The 26,145-nt window shown below is 36.1% G+C and overlaps 1 protein-coding gene across 1 annotated transcript; it reads left to right on the forward strand.

Moving 5' to 3' along the window:
* The first annotated feature begins 33 nt into the window (after positions 1-33).
* Positions 34-26,133, forward strand: LOC145813217 (putative disease resistance protein At1g50180). The gene is made up of 5 exons (XM_082908499.1): positions 34-445; positions 1,897-1,989; positions 3,536-4,153; positions 25,554-25,703; positions 25,817-26,133. Exons 1-5 carry the CDS (start codon positions 34-36, stop codon positions 26,131-26,133), a joined length of 1,590 nt encoding a protein of 529 aa, XP_082764625.1.
* Positions 26,134-26,145: the final 12 nt, after the last annotated feature.

A 26,145-nucleotide genomic window follows, 5' to 3' on the forward strand; every position in this document is an offset into this window, starting at 1 on the left:
GATTGAATTCAGTTGAAATACCACATAATCATAATGGAAGTGTCTGTTGTGTCCTTCATTGTCAACAGACTTGGAGTTTTGTTAACTGAAGAATCAAAATTCTTATACGAAGTAAGCGACCAAGTTGAACAAATCCAAGTCAAGTTGAATCGAATTGAATGCTTCTTACAAAACGCATATTATGCAATGCAATCTGATCTTGCAGATACGGGGGTCAACAACTGTGTTGCGGAAATCAGAAAACTTGCTTATGAAACCAAAGACATCCTCGAAGCCTATGTCATCAAAGTTTCATCCAAAAGGGGTTTCCTAAACACCCTTAAAAGATTTGCTTCCATCTTCAATGAATGGATAGCCGTTTACAGGGTCAAAAGTGAGATTGATGCCATTAAAAACAAGATCATGGACCACACCGCTAATTTAGATTATGGCATGAAAAGTATAGGTGAGGCAGTTCAAGTGTTAATTTTAAATTTAAGTTTTTATTTATTTATTTGTTAATAATTTTCAATTATTGTTATATTTTTATTTAAAGTATATTTTTCTCTCTTTTGAGATTCAAAATTATTACTGATTAAAATTTGAAATTTAAATTCTGTTAATATATTCCATTAATCTTTCGTGTGACATAACCAATTTTAGGAAAGAATAATATTTTATATTTTAATTTTTTAATTAAATTTAGGGCAAATTAAAAAGGGGTTTTTTTTTTAGGGTCCCTGGTATTAAGACTTTATAGTATAAAGGACATTCAATATTTTCATAATGTCTAAGGTCCCTCAACATTGATCCAGAGAAATTTCAATCCAGAGAAATTCTATCCAGAGAAATTCGCTCCAGAGAAATTCTGGACTTCCTAAAGAATTTCTCTGGGTTCAACCCAAAGAAAATTCAAATTTCTCTGGGTTCATTTTGACCAATTTCTTTGGGTTCATTTATAAACCAGAGAAAATTCAAATTAAGTAGCTGTAGTAGCACCATGAAAGCCATATAAGCAAGAGCACTTTGATAGCATCAACACAAATACACAACATGACAAATGATTAACTGGAGGTAGCATGAGGCAATAACAAAGCTTCCAGAGAAGTTTGAACAACCCAAAGACCTACCAGAGAAATTTGAACAACCAGAGAAATTTAAACAAACCAAAGATCTACCAAAGAAATTTGAACAACCCAGAGAAATTTGAACAACCAGATAAATTTGAACAATCCAGAGAAAATGGTAAACAAATCAAAGAAAATTTTAAGTAAACCAGAGAGAATTTTTTTAGTTTGGAGAGAATTTCTCTTATTTGGACCAGAGAAATTCAACGCAAGATGGTTGTTGTTGAAAAACCTTAATACTAGGGACCAATCCAGAGAAATTTCAGTTCAAACCTGAGAATTTCTCTGGACCACCCAGAGAAATGTGCATCAATCAGCTATGTATTTGTCTCAATCAACATCATTAATTGACAGAATTTTATAACACAATTGGCTGCTCAAAGAAGCACAGTTTTGGTGTATCTTAAACAATGGTGGCACTGTCAAATGGAAAGCAAGTGCTGCTAAGTTAACCACATCGAAAAAATGTTAAAACTGCTCCACAAATAAGGGTGCCAGAAACATGAAAGGTGGCATGAAGGTTGCAATTGTATGCTGCCTATTATTACAACACTGCTCAATTTGTATCATGAAGGAGTCAAGATTACACATAGCATTTCAAAAACATAACAGCAACAATAGGGGCAGGAGATTAACCATAACCAAGCTTTGAAGGAGGATCAAGCAAGTCGAATCTTTCAGGATTTCCCGTATTTGTTTTCTCAGGCCGGTGATCTTACAGTCAATGACGTAGAACAACTTCTGAATAATTACAAACATCTTGTCTTCAATTATGTTTGTCTTTCTAAAGGATTGGGTGTTGCAAACCCTTCTCCTTCGTTGTCTGTTTCGCAAAGTCAATCCCAACATCAAACTGAAAATGTGAAGGAATCTGAAGATTCAAGTGCAGTCTCACTGCTTGGAGTGGAAAATTCTGAATACAAGATACCCTAAGATGAATCAGTAGAATCTCAAAGTAAGGGAAATGATGAGATTTCCCACAGTTAAATCAGTAGAATCTCTGGATATATATGTGCTGACATTGTATATATATATATGTATGTATCATATATATATATATATATATATACATTTATCAACAATGAAGAGATAGAACAAACTATAGAACCAAAGAACGTTGCTTCTGCAGAGTCAGCGAAGATCAACCTCGAATCCGTGATCGCGAACGTTCAATCGACTCCTCTGCTTCCATTCACGACTCGGCCGATGTGTTTCTCGCCATCGTCTACTTCGAATTCATCAGAGATCGCTGTTGACGAAGGGGTGGGATTTGGGGGTAGGGTAGACGAAGATCTTGAAGCTTTTGTTCATTTGATTGTAGGGGAGAGAGAGAGAGAGAGAGGAATCGTGGGCAAAGAGTCAAATTTCTCTGGTATATGTTTAGGGAACTTAGACATAAAAAAATAATTTTGTGGATCTCTTCCATTATGAAAAGTGGGGGAGAGACCCTAGACTAATTTTCCCAATTAAAAAGACATCTCTCTACAAGTTTGTGTAGAATTTAAAGATAACAATAATTTACTTGCTAGTTAAAATTCTTGAGATTTGAAATCTTAAAATAATAATGACAACTTTAACATACATAGTCCAAAATGCTCTCATGACCTGAAAAATCGTAATTTTTCTCATAACGGCATTTCTCTCTTGTTGAAGTGATTTTAAAGTTTTAAAATTTAATAACTTTAGATTTATATCTCCATTTTTTGTAAATTTATATTTTTAGAAATTTTATTGACCTAGTCTGACTTGGTCATTGAAATTTTACTGACTAACTGAAATTTTACCGACCTTTCTCAAGTCAATAAAATTTCGTCAATTTTTTTTTTTTTTTTGAAATTTTGTATTCATCATATGAATCTTGTTTTACAGATCTTGATGAAACGATTCTAAAAATACAAATTTTATAAATTAAAAAAAAAATCTAGATCAAAAGTTATATAATTTTGAAAATTTTAAATTAGTTAAAAAAGTAATAGGTGATACTTGAAGTGGTATAGTAAGAGTATTTTCGTCACTGTACAATTTGGAGGACCTATATTACTATAAAAAAATTGTATTATCCTTATTCTTCTAAAAAAATATTACTAGAAATCATAAATAAAAATTCTATAAATTTATAGGAACATATAAAAATAATATTTCACAATTTTAACCTCCACTTTTTTTAATATATATTTTATAAAGGATGTATTGTTATATGGTGAAAAATGATTGATAAAATAGAATTTTTATATACAAAATTCATACAAATTATGTGACACTGTTATTTTAGGACCATAAAATGAGTGTTTTTTTCCTCTTTAAAATGAAAGAATCACAAAAGAAAAAAAAAAATTATGTGAGTTTTTTGTATGAAAATTCTATTTGTACAATATTATTATTGAAAATCGATTGTTAGAAAGACTAAACTAATACTGCTATAAGTGAAGGCATAAGAAGTTCGACAGTTGAGAAGCAACAAGAATTGTGGCAATCGTATCAGCATGTTGTTGAAGAGGATTTTGTGGGGTTTGAAGAAGACTTGAACAATGTTGTAAAACATTTGGTGCAAGTTGATGACTATACTCCTAGTCGAGTTGTCTCTATTTGCGGCATGGGTGGTTTAGGGAAGACCACTCTAGCTAGAAAAGTAAATCATCACAAAGATATCCAAAGTCACTTTCATGGTTTGGCATGGGTATGCATATCTCAGCAGTATCAAACAAGAGACATTTTGCAAGAAATCTTCATCAATCTTGTTCCTGAGAGGAAGGAAGATGTTGTTAATATGGAAAATAAAGAGTTGTTTGAGCAACTTTATACAATTCAGCAGAGTAAAAAATGCTTAGTTGTACTAGATGATATTTGGTCAATAGAGGCTTGGAAGAACTTGAAACCGGCCTTCCCAATTGGAAACACGGGCAGCAAAATATTGCTGACGACTCGTAATAAAACAGTGCCTTCACAAATAGATCCATACCATATCCTCCATGAACCCCAGTGTTTAAATGACGAGGAAAGTTGGGATCTACTTCAAAAGAAATCATTATTAAGAAGAGATGGTAGAGGTAATATTAATCAGTCCACATTGCTATATATTTTGATACAAATTAAATTATTTCAATGTTAGTTTTCATATCATCTGTGTGATCTATTATCATCTAAAAAGATTAATGACCCATGGGTTGAAATTTGGGAAAGATATGGAAAATACTTTAGCTCTACTGGCCATAGGGTCGTACCAAATGTATTTAGAATATTCATTTATGAAAACTACACAAAATTGAAAACTTAGGGATTACTTTACAATGAGACAAAAAAAAAAAAAAAAACTTACACAAACATGCTTGCATCTCCATAACTTTTCACTTGCATCTCCATAATTTTACACAAATATTAGATACTTCCTGAGTACTATGTTATCTACATGATCTAGTATCGGCCAATGAGAAACTGCAATGCACTAAATAGTCATCATTTGTCTCCTAACTATCCCACAAAGATGACTTAACATGTTTCATTCATAAAATTTTTTGCTATGCAATTAATTTGAAACAGCATATAGACAATGACACATAATACTCTAAGACTAGTCAGTAATTATTCATTAAAATTTGAATGATTTATGTCGTGTATGACAACTTTTTAATACTAGCTTGGAAAATGGAATCTGAAAGAAATTTACGGGTACATACATCACTCTTTTTACTTTTTTGTATGCCTTTTTATAAAAAGTTAAAAATCAACTAAAATAGCAAATTTCCAAAAAGGGCCACGGTTCACTTCTTACCCCTTAACATCACTCTCTGTGCACCAAATGCATGCATGAATTTGAGAAATCCTTTTTCTTCTTCTTTGTTGATATAGAACTTTTGATTTAAAAGATGCAAGTATCAATGTAAACAGTGCTGACTTTGAGGCAAAGTTGAGGAAACGGGTGTTTTGGAATTCAAAAATTGGTTGAAAAAAAGGGTTCTAAAAAACTATCCCTTAAATAGAAACAAAAAAGGTTGTTGATGTAGTAAATTATTTAAAACTAATGGATGATTAATTTCTAAATATATAGTTTGTATATAAAATGTTATAGACTATCCCTGTTATAGTTGTTTATGGGGAAATAATGAGGAAAGTTGGGATCTATTTCAAAAGAAATCATTACTAAGAAGAGATGGTAGAGGTAATATTAATTAGTCCACATTGCTATATAGTTTGATACAGAATAAATTATTTCAATGTTAGTTTTCATATCATCTGTGTGATCTATTATCATCTAAAATGATTAATGACCCATGGGCTGAAATTTGGAAAAGATGGAAAATACTTTAGCTCTATTGGCCATAGGGTTGTACCAAATGTATTTAGAATATTCATTTACGAAAACTATATAAAATTGAAAACTTTTAAGGGATTACTTTCTAGTGAGACAGAAATAAAATTTTACACAAATATGCTTACACTTCCATTCCTTTTTACTTGCACTCCATCACTTAATCACTTGCACTCTTATATTTTTGTAATTTTTTTATCCCACTGTGCTATAATTCCTCCAAGTTTCAATAGTTGGAATAGGGAAAGGACTCATACAATATATATATATATATATTAATCAAGCATTCAAAATCACATGATCCATAGTTGTTTTTAAAAAATAGATAATATATTATCAAATTCATATATTTTTAAAAAAATAAATATGATCTTATTATTATGTGGTTATAAATATACAATTAATTATGATTTTTTACATAGTTGATTCAATGATAAATCTTACAATATAAATGATTCAAATAATCGAAATAGAGTTAGGCTTCTCTTTAGTCCGAGATTAGATTGGAGCATGCTGTTGGGCTCGTGGGAGCCTACCACAGATCTGATTTCGATGATCCAAACCGTTCAATGTGTAGAGCTCGTCGAGTAATTTATTTCTGTAAAAAATCATGTTGATCGAATATCGATAGCTACTTGATCGAATCAGATTTTAGTCAATGGTATATATAATTTTCAAAATAAATTGTTGCCAAAATCTAATCCGATCAAGTAACTATCGATATCCGATCAATGTGATTTTTTTTGCTCTACACATTGAACAGTTCAGATTATCAAAACAGAATCCGTCATAAACCTCACAAATCTAACGTACTGTCAATGCACAAAGTAAACTAGAGATCAGCCTAACCCATCGAAATAATTACCCCACACGAAGTGATCAGCCTAACGACTCAATCGTTATCAAACATATAGAAACATAAAATTTATACAAATATATATCTATATAATAAGTCACAAAGGTTTTTGAATTTATGTCAAAAATGTATGTGAGATACATTTTGATTCAATGCCTTAGATTAATCCCAAATTTAAATCAATGGTTTAGATCAATTCTAATATCTACACATTTCCTTTGATGTTCCTGCCCAACATGGCTGTTTCTCCACTCTTCTCTCTCAATATCTAACCTCTGTCTCCCCATCACAAATGATTTGCCTCCCCATCTACCCTCTGTCTACCCACCTTCCCTCTCTATTTCTCTGCCTACCCTCTCTATCTCTCTCTTCCTCCCCATTCTTCTTCTTGATTTTTTTTGAAAATCTCAACTTTTGCCTTCATCAGAGTCTTCATCAGAGCTTACACAGAGCCTTCATCAGAGCTTACACCGTTCCACTCTCACCGTTGTTCACTCCGGCTCGACATCACTTCGGCTGCTGGGTTAGTTTATCACTTTGGCACTAGGTTAGTTTTTTTGTAGCTTGAATTCTGACTTTCTACTGGGTTAAAACTCATGTTAATAACAAAACTGCTTTGCTGAATGAATTTCTGCTGGGTTAAAACTCATACATTTGTGACTTTGTGTCTTAAAACTCTGCTGCCTTGAATTCTGACTTTGTGCCTTAAAATTCTGCTGGGTTAGTTTATCACTCCAGAGATGAATTTCAGAATAAAAATTAAAGAGTACTCATGTTAATAACTCATGAATACTCATGTTAATAACTCATGTTTAAAGAGTACTCATGAATTTCAGGTTGACTGATTTCCTGTTTTTTACACTGTGCCTTGAGTAAAAATTAAAGAGTACTCATGTTAATAACTCATGCTAAAATAACTCAATCTAAGAGAAAGACAAAGAAAGTGTTGTTGAATGAATTTGACTTCCTGTAGTCATCAAATTCAAATTGCCATTTTGATTTCAGAATTTGAATGAATTTGACTTCCTGACCATGAACCCAATTGCCATTTTGTAAATTTTCATTCATACCAATCCCACAATCACCATTTTTGAGTAATTTTTTGGGTTATTTGATTCAAACCCAGAAAAAATGAGGGTGTGAAAAAGCTGTGAAAGATCGAAGTGGGTTGTGGAAGTTTTAGAGGGAGACTGAAATTGGGGAAGAGTTGGGAAAGAAGAGACAGAGAGGAGAGAGAAAGGGCTTGATTTTAGAGAGAGAGAGAGGGGTTGGGTTGGTACGAAAGAGAGAGAGAGGGGTTGGGTTGGTACGAAAGAGAAGGAATGACCTACAGTTGTTTGGTTGATGATGCAATTAAAGCATTTTAAGTGAGGAAAAGATTAGCTGGTGTTTGTTTGTTTGTTTATGAAGAGGATAAAACATTTGCTGTGCATAGCTGTGCCCTTTTGGGATACAAAAATTAAAACAGCCTCTACTTCTGCAGATCTCAATTCTATCTCCAACTCCATCCATTTATATCTTTTTTTTTATCTCATTTTGTTATGTATTTGAGTTGTACTCTACCTAAAAAAAAAAAAAAACCACAAAACAAAACAGAAAGGTAAATTGCATTATCTGTCTCTCTAATTTTAGCTAGATTTTTTTTTTTTTTGAGTTTTATAATTTTAATTTCATCAATTTAAGTTTCATACTTTTAATTATGTTTTAATGTGATCTTCCATCAATTGTCTGGTAATATTTGAGATGAAAAAATCCACAAAAGACTCATGTGAACCACATGTTTTTTTTTTTTTTTTGATTAATCAAATTGAAATGTAGAAGAAACATGTTTAACATGGCAATTTTGAATGAATTCTAATATCACAAAATCAAATTTGACTTCTGTAGTCATCAAATTCTGAAATCACAAAATCAAATTTGACTTCCTGTAGTCATGAAATTCTAAAATCAAATTCTGAAATCAAATCACACGGTGTAACTCAGAAAATTTCAGAATGATCTTTCATGATCTTTCTCTAGCTGCAAAGTGATCTGGTTGGTGTAGGACTCATCAAATGCTATATAGATCACTTCGCAGCAGCTAACTCATCAAATGCTACACATGATCTTTTATATATAGCAATTTGATTTCCTGTATAGTGCTAAAATAACTCATGCTAAAATAAAGGAAACAGAATTTCAATAACTCATGTGTTATCTCATGTTAATTTCAGAATTTCAATAACTCATGTGAGTCCTTGGAAGCTATCTCCTTATTCTCACCTTCATTGACATCTACATATATTGACTCTTTGTTGATTTCATAATTTTTTTCCGAATTATCTTAATTACTCTTTGTTGTATTTTTTTTAGTTAGATACAATGTGTTATCTCCTCTATTATTGTGTTCCTTTATTCCTTTAGTCAAATACATTGTGTTCCATTGTGTTCTTTTATTCCTCTACATTCTGTATATGATCTCATTTTACTGGGTTTGTTTTTGGCTCAAGGTTCTGTCTGTTTTTGGCTGTCTTCGACTCCCTTCGAACTCCCACTCGCAAGGTAAGACGCTGTTGTGTTTTTCCGTTTTTGAATTTTGAACTTTGAATATTTTTAATTTTGAATCCTGAATTTTGGCCCTAAATTCACCTAAATTTTTCTCCCTTCGACTGGATAGAAAATTTCAGATTGATTGATTACAGTAGCAGATAGATAGCTATACTTCTTCTGACTAATAGCTATACGTCTTCTTCTTCTAAAATTATACATACTACTAACCGAAATTTGTTAAAATTATATATGTTTGTAGCTTGAATTCAGAATTTAGGTGATAGTTAAATTCTGCTGTCTTCGGCTCCCTTCGAACTCCCACTTTTGAATTCTGAATCTTGAATTATAATGTATTCATAATGAATTCTTTCTCTCACATATAGTAATTTTGGGAAGTATATTATAATGTATTCATTATAATATGAAATCTAATAATATAAAAGAGAAACCAGAGAATATTATTAATCTTTCTCAGTTTATGATATGAAATCTTTTATATTTTTTAAATATGAAATCTTTCTCTCACATATAGTAATTTTGGGAAGTAAAATTGATTATACAAATAAGAAAATGAGGATTTGATTTGTAGTCAAGTGGAATTCATGATTTTTGGTAAATTTTATTAACACAGATGAGGATTTGATTTCGGGTTGAAAATACACGTTTATTTTTTTAAAAACTTTAAAAGAAATTATTTTTATGAGCCTATTTTACATAGGATCATATGCAGTAACAAAAATTCCCATCAGTTATTAGCAAATCTATTTGTATTTGACTTTCAATTGTTAAAATTGTCTACACATAAAGTATTAAGAGTCAAAATTAATTTTTTATTTTAAAAATAAATTTTATTACATTACACGGGTCACCTACTAATTTATCATAAAATAAAAGAAGTTGTTTCTTCTTCTTTTTTTAATTTAATTTAATTTAATTTAGGGGAACAACATACAGGTGGTAGAAGAGAAAAAAATTATCCACATATGGGATGCAAGTGTGTTTTTAATGGAATGTAAAAGAAAGACTGTAAAAATACAAATGTTACTTATACCTCATGTGGTGATTATTTTTTTCTTTCCCCTTTTCCACCTCTCTATAGCCCTTTTAAATTGTAGTACATGATGGTTGTATTTTAATTACTGTTACCATGCGTGCTTGAGTAATATATGAATATTGATCACATATCAAAATATATTTTCTAATGAGAGGAAGGTGGAATATCATATCACATAATCATATAGGTTCATGTGCTTATGTTAAAATTTTAATCATGTTAACTGATTCTTTTGTCTCCTTTTTATTTATTTTTTTATTTTTCCTTAGCAATGCTATAATTCTAGAACAAATAATCTGTAAAAGTCCCATAACACTATTTTTTAATATACAACATTAATTCAAAATTCATAGCTACTTTTTAGACATTTTTCTGGGCAGCATAGATTTTCTATTTATTTATTTATTTTTTTTTTTGGTTGGGGAGGGGAGAAATAAATATTAGGTATAATTGTGGTATCTATCACATGACAGTATTATTATTTAATAAAAAATTAGGATATGACTATAATTGAATTTGTTAGAGATAATAAGAGTCATCATAAAAAATTAGGGGTACTTACGTGTAAGTCATAATAAGTGAGTTTATTGTCTAATTAGTTAGGAAATGAATTTATTTATCATTAAAAAGGTCACTAATTGTAAGTTTCAGCGACAATTTATAAAAATAAGAAAATTGCAAAGATCTTTAGTGCTCCTCTCTCTATTTGATTTTACACATAGATCTTTGCAATCTGTGTGCTGAGTCTTAAGAAGGTCATGGGTATTTGGTAGGTCTTATTTTAAATTTTTTAAAAATGAAATATCTCTCTCACATATAGTAATTTTGGGGAGTAAAATTGATTATACAAATAAGAAAATTGGCTAAATCTTTAGTGTTCCTCTCTCTATTTGATTTTTTTTTTTTTTTTAATCAGCTGTTGTTCATAGAAAATTGGCTAAACCATTAAAGGTATCCTACTTCTTTAATATGTTGCTTGGCTTCCATTGGGAATTAAATTGTTCAATTTGCTTTTAGTTTACGATTTTTTTTTTAAAAAATTTAATATTATCATTTGTAAATGTTTTGCAATAATAGATTAATCTACAATAATAGATAGATATATAATACTTGATCTTAAAATGTAATTTATCTAGTTTAATGTAATTTATCATCTGGATTAAAATGTAATTTATCCAATTTAATCTTAACATTATGTTTCTTAAATGGATTTAATTTTTTAAAAGGTTTTGGATTTGAATTAATACTTGATGGGTTTTATTTTTTAAATGGGTTTTAATTTGTTTACATTTTTTGAACAGTATTTAGTTCTTCTATGTTGTGTGCTTTTGGATGATTTTCATTTCAAATAGCTTAAATTTTTAGTCCTAACTCCGGTGGGTAAATTGAAGTGTAAAACATTTGGTTGATTACGTCGCTATTCATAAAATTGGTCTGTCTTAAATTTTTAAAATTTGGTCAAGATTTGTTTAAATTTGGTCAATTTTGCTACATTATTAGAAAGAAGTCAAGTACTCTCTCTCATACCCTAACCCAAGGACCTTCACAATTATTTATTTTTTGGTTCTTCTTGGAGGCTTGAGTGCTAGATATAGTAGTAGTGGGTAGTTTTGTAGATTAACTTGATATTGAAAATCATGTGTGCACTGCTACTTGCATTGTGCCCTTAGTGAGGCATAATCGGGTTGCTTCATCGTAGTTATGTGATGATATCTTTCGATGTAATGTGGGCTTCTATTCTCCCTTTTATTTATTTATTCTTTCCAAAATAAAAACCTAGGCTTAAGCGCCCATAGGATTGTTTGACAAAAATGCACTATTCATTTCTATTCAACTTACTAAACCATCAAGCGCATCACTAATCACTGGAATGCTCAGTTGAAGAACTCTACATACTCCATTTTGTTTTTCAAAAATAGATGCAATCAACCATGATTTAGTCACCCTTTTAATGAAAGAACATTTCATTTAGTAGGTCACACATGTATGTAAGATATAGAGAGAGAGACATCACTACGATATACCTTTACACAAAAATTGTACCATTCAAATGTAGTATATTTGTTGTGTGATTCTAAAAAGAAAGGGACTGTTTTTTTTCATTTAATTTTTTTTTTGAATATCTAGAGTTCCTAATTAAAAGAAAAATTTGAAAGACTTGGCATTTTAACATTTATGTGTAATATGGCAAGAGAGTTTATGTTTTTTTTTTTTTTTGGTACAGATGATAAATATTTTTATCAATTTTTTTATAAATATTTTAGTGCTCTGTGTTGTACAGATGATAAATATTTTTCATAATAAGGTAATTTCTATCTCAAAGTATTTTGACATGTATATTTCCAACAAATGTACTAATACAAGCAAAAGTTCGTGTCATTTATTGTAACGCCCTCAAAATAATGACAATAAACCCATCAGATAAGACATACATTTACATATAAACTAACCACATTCTTTCATTCATTAGAGTTCCATTACATAAGTATTACATGTTAACCTCATAACAAAATGCCCTACAGGCTTACAGCTTTCCAAGTTAACACTTGGTTACAACAAAGAGTTCTAACTCGTTTACACATTAAGCCCTTGGCTTGAAATTACACGTAATACATCAAAAGTACAACAACAAAACTATGCCCGCCACTAGCCTCCCAGCTATGTCCTTGGAGGTGGCATGCTTCCTGTACCTGAAAATGATGTTCCCATATAGGGTGAGCCACAGCCCAGTAGAAATACACTAAACCAACCATGAACAATGACTAAAACATTAGCAATTGATAGTTGGTCAACACTGATACAATCACATAAATTACATATTTATGCCAACGACTTACAAGTCCCAATTACTTTTCATTTTCCCTTTTTCAACAGATAAGCATGTTAGCTCTATCATCATTTCCACAGATATGTATAAAAACTATATCTCACATTCAGATAAGCATAAAAGCTATATCCACATTCTCAACAGATATGTATATCAACAATATCCACAGATAAGCATACAAGCTGTATCCACACTTCACTTCACAAAGATAAGCATATGAGCTCTATCTTCACTTCTCTAGACAAGCATATGAGCTCTGTCTACGGAGTACATCCCCTATCTCCTCCAAATACCTATCCGGTTTAGAGGTCCATCCCCTATCTTCCCCTAAACCGCGGAGTACATCCCCTATCTCCTCCTCTACACACAACGCATATAAACACATTGGTTCTATATACAATCACACAATACAAACAATTAATGTATTCAAGCAACTGTCAAGTTCCATAACACATTCCATTGATTAGTTTCAGTTTGCCTAATCAACATACATTGTCTACAACAATCACGACTATCCTCCACCGATAGCCCCAAGCAGTTATTTCTAAAACAGAAATTAAATGCGCAAATGGATATTCAATCAACATTTCATCTCCTCATTTCTCACCAATTAATTATCCCAATTAATTAAACAATGTAATTAGGCCATTTTCCATAATTACCATTTCAACCCTTAGGTCCCATTTTCATCAATGATTCAACAATCATTCTATTTTTCTATGCCAAACATGCATCTAGGTTTATTATGAATGAAACCCCAACCTTTGTAAAATTACACAAAAGCCCCAAACTTTCACAAAATTACCCAACCAAGCCCAACATCTCAAAATACCAAAATTTAAAGACAAAACCCATAGAGAGGAGTAGGTTATCCCTACCTCAAACCCGGAGCCTCAAAGGAGATGACGACAAAACCCAACGTGCTCCAAAACCCGAGATTTTCAGATTAAAATGAAGCCCTCGACGATCAACAACTTTTTTGTAAAGGCCAAAGGTGAGTAAATCACTCCTACTAGATCAAAACCTAGAGAGAAGGTAGAGTCTAGAGTGAGAGGCTCAACAATGGTGATTTTGGAAAAGTAAGAGAGAGAAGATAAAGTGAAAAAGTGATTTGAAGAGTCACAAATTCGGGACTTTAACCCAGGTCTCCGCTCGAGCGTAAAACACCCCGCTCGAGCGTACACTCACAGACTTCCGCTCGAGCGGCCAACCTCCCGCTCGAGCGCAGAATGCACTCGCCCAGCACTTTTGCAGAACCAGGCCTACGCTCGAGCTCCCAACCCTACGCTCGAGCTCACAACACTGCACAACAAGATACTGGATGGATGTATTCCCCGCTCGAGCGCCAACACCTCCGCTCGAGCGGACAGGCCAAAAAAATCTGGGCAACTAGTTTTGGTTTCTAAACTCAACCAACCTGAAACCAACCCGCCCAACACATCCTATAACTCAAATACAAAGTAAGAAAGGATGTAAACAAGATAATAAACAACTACCAACACCCACGGACACATGTCCGGATCACTATACAACAAGGGTAAACCCGGGATCGCTATAACCTCCCCCCCTTAAAGAATTTCGCCCCCGAAATTAAGCACAAGTTGCAAAACAAGCTTTCCTCCATTTTAAACAATGTTATATTTTAACATTCAACAATTCGACCCATTACCGGTCATCCCATCCCTTAAACAAGAGACAAATCACAATATGTAAACAACATATGTACTTTCAACATGCATCAACATTATGCACTATCCTTCCAATTTCAACAATATGTTCAACACATATAGTGTCACATTCAACTTCCAAATGAGGCAAGTTCCAAAACATGCTTCCAATAATCAAAACATTCTCAATGTTTTACAACTTAAGACATATATAAAAGCTCTTAAGTTCAACATAATGTAAAATTTAAATACAAGATCACACATCAACAAACAAGTCCGGATATTTCTCACGGACTTCCAACTCACGTTCCCAAGTGGCTTCCTCCACTCCGTGATGTTTCCACAAGACTTTCACCAAAGGAATGGTCTTGCCACGCAGGACCTGATCCCGCCTATCCAAGACCCGTACCGGTCTCTCCTCATACGAGGCATCCTCATCCACCTCTAAATCAGTCCAATCCAACACATGTGATGGATCTGGCTCATACTTCCGAAGCATACTCACATGAAACACGTCATGCACCCCGGACAGCTGCGGCGGTAAGGCTAACCGATAAGCAACCTCACCTATCCTCTCAAGGACCTCAAAAGGACCAATAAACCGAGGGGACAACTTCCCACTCTTCCCAAACCTCATCAGGCCTCGCCTAGGTGATATCTTCAAAAAGACATGATCACCTACCTCAAACGCCAAAGGCCTCCTCCTACGGTCGGCATAACTCTTTTGTCGACTCTGGGCTGTAACAAGCCTCCTACGGATAAGCTCAACTTTCTCCGTCGTCTCCCTAACCAACTCCGGACCCAACAAAGGTGCATCACCCACCTCGGCCCAACAAACTGGAGACCTACACGGTCGGCCATACAAGGCCTCAAACGGTGCCATACCGATGCTAGACTGAAAACTGTTGTTGTAGGCAAACTCTACCAATGGCAAGTGCCTCTCCCACGTCCCACTGAAGTCCAGGACACAACCCCGAAGCATATCCTCGAGGATCTGAATAGTACGCTCGGACTGCCCGTCAGTCTGAGGATGATAAGCCGTACTAAAGGTCAACTTAGTGCCCAAGGCACTCTGCAAACTCTGCCACAACCTAGCAGTAAAACGAGGATCTCTATCTGAGACAATCGTCACTGGGACCCCGTGCAATCTCACTACGTCCCGAATATACAAATCGGCAAGATGATCTACCGAATCTCTCACGCGCATAGGAATAAAGTGCGCCGACTTAGTCAACCGGTCTACAACCACCCAAATAGCATCACTACCCCGCTGAGTCCTCGGAAGACCTACAACGAAGTCCATAGTGACATGCTCCCACTTCCACTCGGCAATAGGCAAGGGTTGCAACAAACCCGCTGGCCTCTGATGCTCGGCCTTCACTTGCTGGCAAGTAAGGCATTTCGATACGAAAACAGCCACATCTCTTTTCATACCCCGCCACCAAAACTGGCGACCCAAATCCTGATACATCTTAGTACCTCCCGGATGCACCGCAAGGCGCGAATGGTGAAACTCTCGGAGTACTTCCTCACGGCAAGCCTCCGGTACAAACAAACGGTCTCGGTATCTCACACTCAGGTCGGGATACACCGTCAAACCCTTCTCAACTTTCCCACTGGAAATCTTCTCTCGGAGGGATTCTACCTCAAGGTCACCTCTCTGTGCCTCTAACACTCTAATCACAAGTGTAGGCTGCGCAACAACAGAAAACAAGGCCGCAGCCTCAACAGATTCGCCCAGTAGCAAATCAAACTCGCCAAGCGCTCCCAACATCACCCATTCCCGGATGGCTATACAAGCTACATCACTAATGGCTTTCCTACTAAGGGCATCGGCCACAACATTGGCCTTTCCCGGATGATAATGCAACTCAAAATCATAATCCTCGATGAACTCCATCCATCTCCTCTGCCTCAAATTCAAGTCTCTCTGTGTAAACAGATACTTCAAACTTTTATGATCCGAGAATACCTCGAACCTCTCACCATAAAGGTAGTGCCTCCAGATTTTCAAGGCAAAGATCACAGCTGCTAACTCTAAGTCGTGTGTGGGGTAATTTTTCTCGTGTATTTTCAACTGACGTGAGCCATAAGCTACCACTTTCCCCTCTTGCATTAACACACAACCCAAACCCTCTCGTGAGGCATCACAATAAACCGCATATCCCAACCCTCTCTCCGGAATAATCAATACCGGAGCGGTGGTCAATCTAACTTTCAGTTCTTGGAACGACTTTTCACAAGTCTCACTCCACGCAAACTTGACTCCCTTCCGAGTCAGTCTAGTCAACGGTGACGCTAACCTGGAGAAATCTTTCACAAACCGACGGTAATACCCAGCCAATCCCAGAAAACTGCGGATCTCAAACACACTCTTAGGCTGTGCCCAATCTTGCACTGCCTCAACCTTGGATGTATCAACAGACACCCCTTCCCCGGATACCACGTGGCCTAAGAATTTGACTTTCCCCAGCCAGAACTCACACTTCCCAAACTTGGCATACAGCCTATGGGCTCTAAGTAACTCAAGCACCACTCTCAAGTGTGTCTCGTGCTCCTCCTCAGAAGACGAATAGATAAGGATGTCGTCCACGAAAACAACCACAAATCGGTCTAAGAACTCCCGGAAAATCCGGTTCATCAAGTCCATAAAGACTGCCGGTGCATTGGTAAGCCCAAATGGCATCACCAAAAACTCGTAATGGCCATACCGCGTACGGAATGCCGTCTTAGGAATGTCTTCCTCCCTGACCCTCAACTGATGGTAACCCGATCTCAGGTCTATCTTAGAGAAACAACGGGAACCCTTCAACTGGTCAAACAAATCATCTATACGGGGCATAGGATACTTATTCTTAACCGTAGCCCGATTCAACTTCCGGTAATCTATACACAATCTCAAGGCACCATCTTTCTTTTTAACAAAGAGGGCCGGTGCTCCCCACGGTGAAACACTAGGGCGAACAAAGCCCTTATCTAGCAATTCCTGGAGCTGAACTTTCAACTCAACCAACTCTGCTGGAGCAAAACGGTAAGGTGCCATAGAAATCGGCGCCGTACCAGGCACTAAATCAATAGAGAACTCTATCTCTCGGTGAGGTGGCAAACTAACAAGATCTTCGGGAAAGACATCCGAATACTCACAAACCACCCTCGGCAATACATGCTGGGTCTCACCACTCTCACCACTCTCAAAGCTAGCAAGTAGACTACTAAGCTCACTTCGCCCTCGCGAATCATACCCCGGTGGCAAAACACTACCAACCCGGTCTCCCAAGAAATGGAACCACTCCCCGCTCAAGGTACACAATGTAACCCTCTGGCGGTAGCAATCAATAACAGCCCGGTATGACGATAACCAGTCCATACCCAAAATAACATCAAAACCCTTCATGGGCATGACAACAAACGGAAAAGGAAGCCTATAGTCGGCGACCTCTATATCACATCCTCTAACACCCTGTTTCAGAATCAACTCACCACCCAAAGGTGATACCACACAAATAGGAGATGCTAACTGTGCTAACTCCAATTCCAAAACAGATGCAAATGCAGCAGATACAAAAGAATGAGATGCACCCGTGTCTATCAACACATTAGCAACTGAGTTGCAAAACAGAAAAGTACCTCTCACTACTGATGGAGCCGGTACTAAATCCTGCGCGGTAACAGCATACACGCGCCCCGTAGGCCCCTGGTCTACCTGCTCACCTCTCGGAGCAAAAGACTGCTGCACAGACTGGGATGACGAAGCTCCCGGATTGGCCCTCGAGGCCTGCACAGACTGAGCTGGCTGAAAACCCTGCGTCTGCCTAGAACCAGACGCTCCCGAAGTGGCACTCAACTGTGGGCAAAACCTCTTCATGTGCCCAGGTTGTCCACACTGATAACAAATCAAGAGCTGCCCCCTGCCCAAACTCTGACTCGGCGGTCTAGCTGAAGAAGAAGCAGCTTTCTGACCCCCACCCTTCTGCGGGCAAACAGAAACCTTGTGACCCAGCTGGCCACACTTGTAACAAGTGAATTCTCCCTGACTGCCTCTCCCCGAGCCTACACTAGGCACTGGAAAGGTCGATCTAGAGACTGCACCCTGAGACTGCTGAGGGTTATAACCCTTCTGTCTCCTGCCATCACTCTGACTATCCTGGCTCCTCTTGGAGCCTCTCTGACCCTCATCCTCCTCCTGCATCATAAGCTCCATATGAGCTGCAGCGTCCACTAAGTGTCTATATTCTCGAATATAAGACCCACCAATTCTCAACTTGAGGCCCCGCCTCAACTTCCGCTCAAACTCATAGCAACGGCGTTCCTCAGACGCCACCAGTTCTGGTGCAAACCTAGACAGACTGGTAAAAGTAGCCTCAAACTCGGCCACTGACAAGCCCTGCTGATTAAGCCGGCTAAACTGATCCCTCAGCTTCTCCCTAGCTGCTGCTGATAAAAACCTCTCCTGAAAAGCATTCATAAACGCCTCCCAAGTACCACCAACACGAGCTTTCTCGTACTTCCACCATTGACCCGCATCTCCCTTCAGTTGAAAGGATGCCAAGGTCACTTTCAGTGCTCCGTCCTCGATGCCAAGCATCTCAAACGTCTTCGTTGTCTGTTCGAGCCATTCATCTGCCTTAAGCGGCTCTTTAGGATCCCCGATAAACTCGTCCGGATTACACCGAAAGAACTCCCTCTTCAAGAAGGAGGGCCCTGTCTCAGCTGCCTGATTCCCAGCTCTAAGAATACCCAAAACTCCTGCTAACTCTCTGGCCAAGGCACCCATAGCCTGCTGACCTACTGGCTCGGCCACATTGGCCTGCCCAACTCCCTCCTGCACTGCCGGAATCTCACCCGGTAACGGTACTTCCTGCCTCGCAGGTCTACCACGCCTAGCACCTCTTCCTCGTCCTGACATCCTAATAAAGGCAACACAGAACATTAGCACATTCATAAATGTGCCGAAACTATACACTCACGTCCTAATACATGGACAACTGTAATTCACTCCACATAAGCACATAAACACATAAGCACTTACGAACTTCATTTCCGGATAATGATAGTCCCGAGACGTTACTAGAGTTCCGGTTAGAAACAGCATTGATCAAGTGCTTTTCCAACAAGACTCCCAGAAACTCAAGGATCCAATCAATATCCTAGAAATTAAATCCCATACCCACATAGTCACATAAGCATGTTATCAATTGAGCACATAGCATATGATACTACATCTAAGTCTCTATCAAGCGAGACAAACCCATTGTGATCCTAATCACTTCCCACGTACCCAAAGTGTTCGAACCCGGTACGCTCTGATACCAAGTTGTAACGCCCTCAAAATAATGACAATAAACCCATCAGATAAGACATACATTTACATATAAACTAACCACATTCTTTCATTCATTAGAGTTCCATTACATAAGTATTACATGTTAACCTCATAACAAAATGCCCTACAGGCTTACAGCTTTCCAAGTTAACACTTGGTTACAACAAAGAGTTCTAACTCGTTTACACATTAAGCCCTTGGCTTGAAATTACACGTAATACATCAAAAGTACAACAACAAAACTATGCCCGCCACTAGCCTCCCAGCTATGTCCTTGGAGGTGGCATGCTTCCTGTACCTGAAAATGATGTTCCCATATAGGGTGAGCCACAGCCCAGTAGAAATACACTAAACCAACCATGAACAATGACTAAAACATTAGCAATTGATAGTTGGTCAACACTGATACAATCACATAAATTACATATTTATGCCAACGACTTACAAGTCCCAATTACTTTTCATTTTCCCTTTTTCAACAGATAAGCATGTTAGCTCTATCATCATTTCCACAGATATGTATAAAAACTATATCTCACATTCAGATAAGCATAAAAGCTATATCCACATTCTCAACAGATATGTATATCAACAATATCCACAGATAAGCATACAAGCTGTATCCACACTCTACAACAGATATGTATATCAACAATATCCACAGATAAGCATACAAGCTGTATCCACACTTCACTTCACAAAGATAAGCATATGAGCTCTATCTTCACTTCTCTAGACAAGCATATGAGCTCTGTCTACGGAGTACATCCCCTATCTCCTCCAAATACCTATCCGGTTTAGAGGTCCATCCCCTATCTTCCCCTAAACCGCGGAGTACATCCCCTATCTCCTCCTCTACACACAACGCATATAAACACATTGGTTCTATATACAATCACACAATACAAACAATTAATGTATTCAAGCAACTGTCAAGTTCCATAACACATTCCATTGATTAGTTTCAGTTTGCCTAATCAACATACATTGTCTACAACAATCACGACTATCCTCCACCGATAGCCCCAAGCAGTTATTTCTAAAACAGAAATTAAATGCGCAAATGGATATTCAATCAACATTTCATCTCCTCATTTCTCACCAATTAATTATCCCAATTAATTAAACAATGTAATTAGGCCATTTTCCATAATTACCATTTCAACCCTTAGGTCCCATTTTCATCAATGATTCAACAATCATTCTATTTTTCTATGCCAAACATGCATCTAGGTTTATTATGAATGAAACCCCAACCTTTGTAAAATTACACAAAAGCCCCAAACTTTCACAAAATTACCCAACCAAGCCCAACATCTCAAAATACCAAAATTTAAAGACAAAACCCATAGAGAGGAGTAGGTTATCCCTACCTCAAACCCGGAGCCTCAAAGGAGATGACGACAAAACCCAACGTGCTCCAAAACCCGAGATTTTCAGATTAAAATGAAGCCCTCGACGATCAACAACTTTTTTGTAAAGGCCAAAGGTGAGTAAATCACTCCTACTAGATCAAAACCTAGAGAGAAGGTAGAGTCTAGAGTGAGAGGCTCAACAATGGTGATTTTGGAAAAGTAAGAGAGAGAAGATAAAGTGAAAAAGTGATTTGAAGAGTCACAAATTCGGGACTTTAACCCAGGTCTCCGCTCGAGCGTAAAACACCCCGCTCGAGCGTACACTCACAGACTTCCGCTCGAGCGGCCAACCTCCCGCTCGAGCGCAGAATGCACTCGCCCAGCACTTTTGCAGAACCAGGCCTACGCTCGAGCTCCCAACCCTACGCTCGAGCTCACAACACTGCACAACAAGATACTGGATGGATGTATTCCCCGCTCGAGCGCCAACACCTCCGCTCGAGCGGACAGGCCAAAAAAATCTGGGCAACTAGTTTTGGTTTCTAAACTCAACCAACCTGAAACCAACCCGCCCAACACATCCTATAACTCAAATACAAAGTAAGAAAGGATGTAAACAAGATAATAAACAACTACCAACACCCACGGACACATGTCCGGATCACTATACAACAAGGGTAAACCCGGGATCGCTATATTTATTTTGTTTCCACAAATTACCAGATTGTTGTGCATATTCCTCATTGGGGATACGTAAAAGTTGATACAAAGACTTTTTGGAAAGTAATGAGGAGGAAGTTTGGGCAAACACATATTTGAAGACATGTTATTGACACATCTTTTGTAAAGCATACCATATTTTTGGTGTATGACAATATAATTTTTAGTGTATGACATGTTAGTGACACATCTTTTGTAAAACTTTAATCCACTTTTTGTAAAGTTTTAACCTACTCTTTTGGTGTATGACAATATTGTTAGGTTTTATTCTTGGCAACCCCGTTTGACAAAACTCCTTTCAGTTGTATTTATTTTCGCAATTTTATTTCAGTGAGGCTATGAGTGTTTAGATGCGAATCCAACCCGAATTGTACCTTTCAGAGAAGTTTGTGATGCTAATGCTTTCAAGATTGCCACTTCGCTGATTATGACGGGGATTGAGCTGCTCGGTTAGCTCGCGGGGGTCGAGGGGGCAGCGCCCCTTGGCAGGTTCGAGGCAACGCCACGGCGGGGTTGAGGGGCAGTGCCCCCGAAGCAAAATGCAAAAATGCATTCCAAGTTGCCTGTCCGCTCGAGCGGACACTTCCCCGCTCGAGCGGAGAATCCCTGGTTCCAGCAGTTTTGGTCGCCTGTAATAGTACTGAGATGTGTGATTTCGCGCTCGAGCGGGTTCTCTAGCGCTCGAGCGGACCTCTGTTTTGTCACATGCATATTTTGCTGAAGACGCTCAAGCGGGATGTTGGGCGCTCGAGCGGACCGCGCGAACACAGTTTTCCAGATTTCAATAAGGATTGGGTTTTCTTCCAAATCTAGGATTATTTTTGGTTTTTTATAAGTAGTTGGTTTTCTCCAAAAACTATACGACTCCTGAATTCCTCCAGATCTTCTTTTTGGTTCTTAAGGTTTATATCTGGGGATATTTTGTTAGTTTTCTTTGATATTTTATTGAGTATTCAACTCATGGTTTAAAGAGAGTACATCAAATGTTTTGTTTGTTATACACAAGAGAGAGAGAGTTGTTCTTCGGTGGATTCTGAAGAATTCGAGCCTGAAGCTTCGGTGGATTCTGGAGTGGCTCATCATAAAGACAATTCCGAGGTGAAGACGGGGTTAGAAGAGGCACATAGAGGTTGGTTCAATTAAGCGTTGATTCGCTAGGTAATTGAGAGTATACCTGTGTAATTCCTTTAAATCTTCTTAGTGGATTGTTTTGTGGCTGTTGCCCGTGGTTTTTTAATCACAGTTGGAGGTGTCCAATTATGGTTTTTCCACGTTAAAATCATTGTGTTGATTTGTCTTGATTGTTTGATTGGGATTGTTATATACTGCCTAAAATTATTACATAATCACAAATCAATATCTAGGGGATTTCTAGATTTTTCAAATATAACTTTATTTCTGTTTTTTGTTCAATGTTTACACTTTTTTTTACTGCCTTTTATATTTTGATATGCAATATAACTTTAAATCTTATATGTTTGTTTCTTAATTTACATTAAGATTAGGGGGAGTTGTTATTTTATTTGAGTTTTGTGGAGCGTGTAATACAAGCAAAATTGTTATAAGTTCTTTAAGAAGAAAAATATTTCAATATATTTTTTTAGTATATTTATAAAAAAAATGACACAAACTTTATAAATTTCAACATAATACGTATAAATTATAACTGCATTTTAATCTTAAAATTATTTACACCGTGCCTTTAGGCACGGGCATACGCTAGTACATATATATGATGTGACATATTTAAATTTTTTTTCTTTTAAATCAAAAGACCTATTGGATGGGTCATGTTATATGCAAGTTATGACATTTGTAATTTTGATTAACAAAAATGTTATAACTAGATTATTTTCAATTATAATTACAAAAAAAAAAAGGAAAAGAAAAAGTCATAACTAAACATCACACAAGGTATAACTACAGACATTTTAAATCATATCTAAAATAATGTCATAATCAAAATTACAGTGAATCATAACTAACACAACAATGAATTATAACCAAGTCATAACCAAATTATAACTAACAACCCAATAGGTCATAACTAAATATTACAAAAATTATAAATAGAACATATAATACAAACCTCGAAAGTAGAATTTCCCCCATTTGAAGTGGCCTTTATTTCAAAAATATAACTGCCACATTATTCTGATTAAATATTTTGTATAAATTAATGATAAAATAGCATTTCCATACACCCCCCCGAAAAAAAAAGAAAAAAGAAAATGTGTCCAAGCATTTCACTTAGAAAGAAAAGCTACTTCTTTTGTGTAATTTATTGATCTAAAAGAACTCAAATTAATTGGATGCTAAAAAATTTAGTGTTAATCATAATAACATCTCGTGAACTAGTACTGAATATTAATATCCTCTTAAACTATAAAATTGTACAGTTAAACCTTTTAATTTTAAAATATCATACAAATATCTCTGTTTAGATAGGTGAATGAGTATCTAAAATTAAAAATTATTAGATACTTCCAGAGTACCATGTTCTCTACATGATCTACTCTCCGCCAATGAAAAATTACAACACATACTAAATAGTCATTATTTGTCTCCTAACTACCCCTACAAAGATGAGTCAATATGTTCTATTCATAAAAGCTTTTACTATGCAATTAATTTGAAAAACCAAATAGAGAATGACACATAATACTCTAAGACTAGTCACTAATTATCCATTAAAATTTGAATGGCATAAGTCATGTATGACAACTTTGTAATACTAGCGCGGAGAATGGAATCTGAAAGGATGATTAAGGAGTACATACATTACTTTTTTTTGTTTTTTGTACGTCTTTTATAAAAAAATAAAAAATCAATTAAAATAACAAGTTTTCAAATGGGGCGGCAGTTCACTTCTTGCCCCCGTAACATCACTCTCTCTGCACCAAATGCATGCATGAATTTGCACTTTTTCTTCTACTTTGTTGATACAGAACTTTTGACTGAAAAGATGCAAGTATCAATGTAACAATGCTGACTTGGAGGCAAAGTCGAGGAAGCGGCTGTTTTAAACCCCAAAAATTGGTTGAAAAAAGGGGTTCTCAAAAAATTATCCCTAAAATAGAAACAAAAAAAAACATCTTGATGTAGTAAATTATTTAAAACTAATAGATGATTATTTTCTAAACAGCAATTCTAGGTATCATGAAAATAATCATGAAAGCTTTGTAACCCTTGAATTACACTTAGAATAAAGCACCACACATTAATTAAGATAATCCAAGGATCATAAATCTTTCATGACCATTTTCATGAAAAAAATTTCATGATCCATAACTTTTCCCTTTTCTAAATATATGGTTTGTGTATAGAATGTTATTGACTATCCTTGTTACAGTTGCTTTTGGGAAAATAAACTTTATAAAACTGAAATTGATTAAATCTTATCTTTGGTCAATTTTGTCACAAGAATGATTCAATGGATTTGATTGTTAAATTGAATTATGCAAGTTTGATTAGTAATTTTACAACTAATAATTTGAGTTTTATATACTTGAGAACACGAAAGTTCAAAAAATAAAATAAAATTACCAACCGATTTGATTTTTCCCCAAAAAAAAAAGTTTAAAAATCAATCCATATTACAAGCTCGCATTAGAATTTTTTTATCTATATATGTATAGAAGGCCGTGTTAAAAAACTTATTTTGGGTCTCAAAAATGTCTGCAAATTTTCCATTTTTATCGCTTATTGACGCAAGCATTCATTAGAATTTTCCTTTGTGTTGCTTTGTAGACTCTAGGCAATAAGATATTTTTTGTTGTTTTTAAATTTTGCATTTTGTTGTTTTTGTAGACTTCAGAGCGCTTGACACAAATATAAAGGCATTAGGGAGGGAAATGGTAAAGCTGTGTGCTGGTTTACCGTTAGCAATCATTGTGCTTGGTGGACTTTTGGTAGCAAAGAATACATTAAAGGAATGGGAGATGGTATACCAAAATGTTCGTTCGCAAAAGTGGAGCGACATCGAAGGAGTATCAAAGGTGTTAGCTTTAAGCTACGACGATTTGCCTTATCGATATAAGCCATGTTTTCTATATTTTGGTCTTTTCTAAAAGATTTTGAGATAGATGCTGAACGACTATATCACTTGTGCATAAGTGATGGTATAATTGTAGATGATGATAGAGAGGGGGATGAAACAATAATGGATGTGGCAAAACGTTACATGGGTGTGCTGGCACAGAGGTGCATGGTTCAAGTACAAGTAGAGAAGTATACTCAAAGGATCAATTATTGCCGCATTCATGACCTTATGTTGGATCTGTGTTTATCAAAGGCAAAAAAGAATGATTTTCTCAAGATCATTCATCTCCAACGCGAAACTGATCTAGCTGATTGCTTTTGCCACTACATCAACAACTACTGCTCCTAAAATACGCAAACT

The sequence above is a fragment of the Camellia sinensis genome, chromosome 15 (assembly GCF_055761805.1).
Source record: "Camellia sinensis isolate YWXY chromosome 15, ASM5576180v1, whole genome shotgun sequence".
NCBI lineage: Eukaryota > Viridiplantae > Streptophyta > Magnoliopsida > Ericales > Theaceae > Camellia > Camellia sinensis.

Excerpts from the sequence above, each read along its gene's own strand:
- LOC145813217 (XM_082908499.1), top strand. The coding sequence starts at position 34 with ATGGAAGTGTCTGTTGTGTCCTTCATTGTCAACAGACTTGGAGTTTTG. Across the intron at positions 1,990-3,535 it reads GAAGGAATCTGAAGATTCAA|GCATAAGAAGTTCGACAGTT; the intron begins GTGCAGTCTCAC and ends CTATAAGTGAAG. Across the intron at positions 25,704-25,816 it reads GATGGTATACCAAAATGTTC|ATTTTGAGATAGATGCTGAA; the intron begins GTTCGCAAAAGT and ends CTTTTCTAAAAG.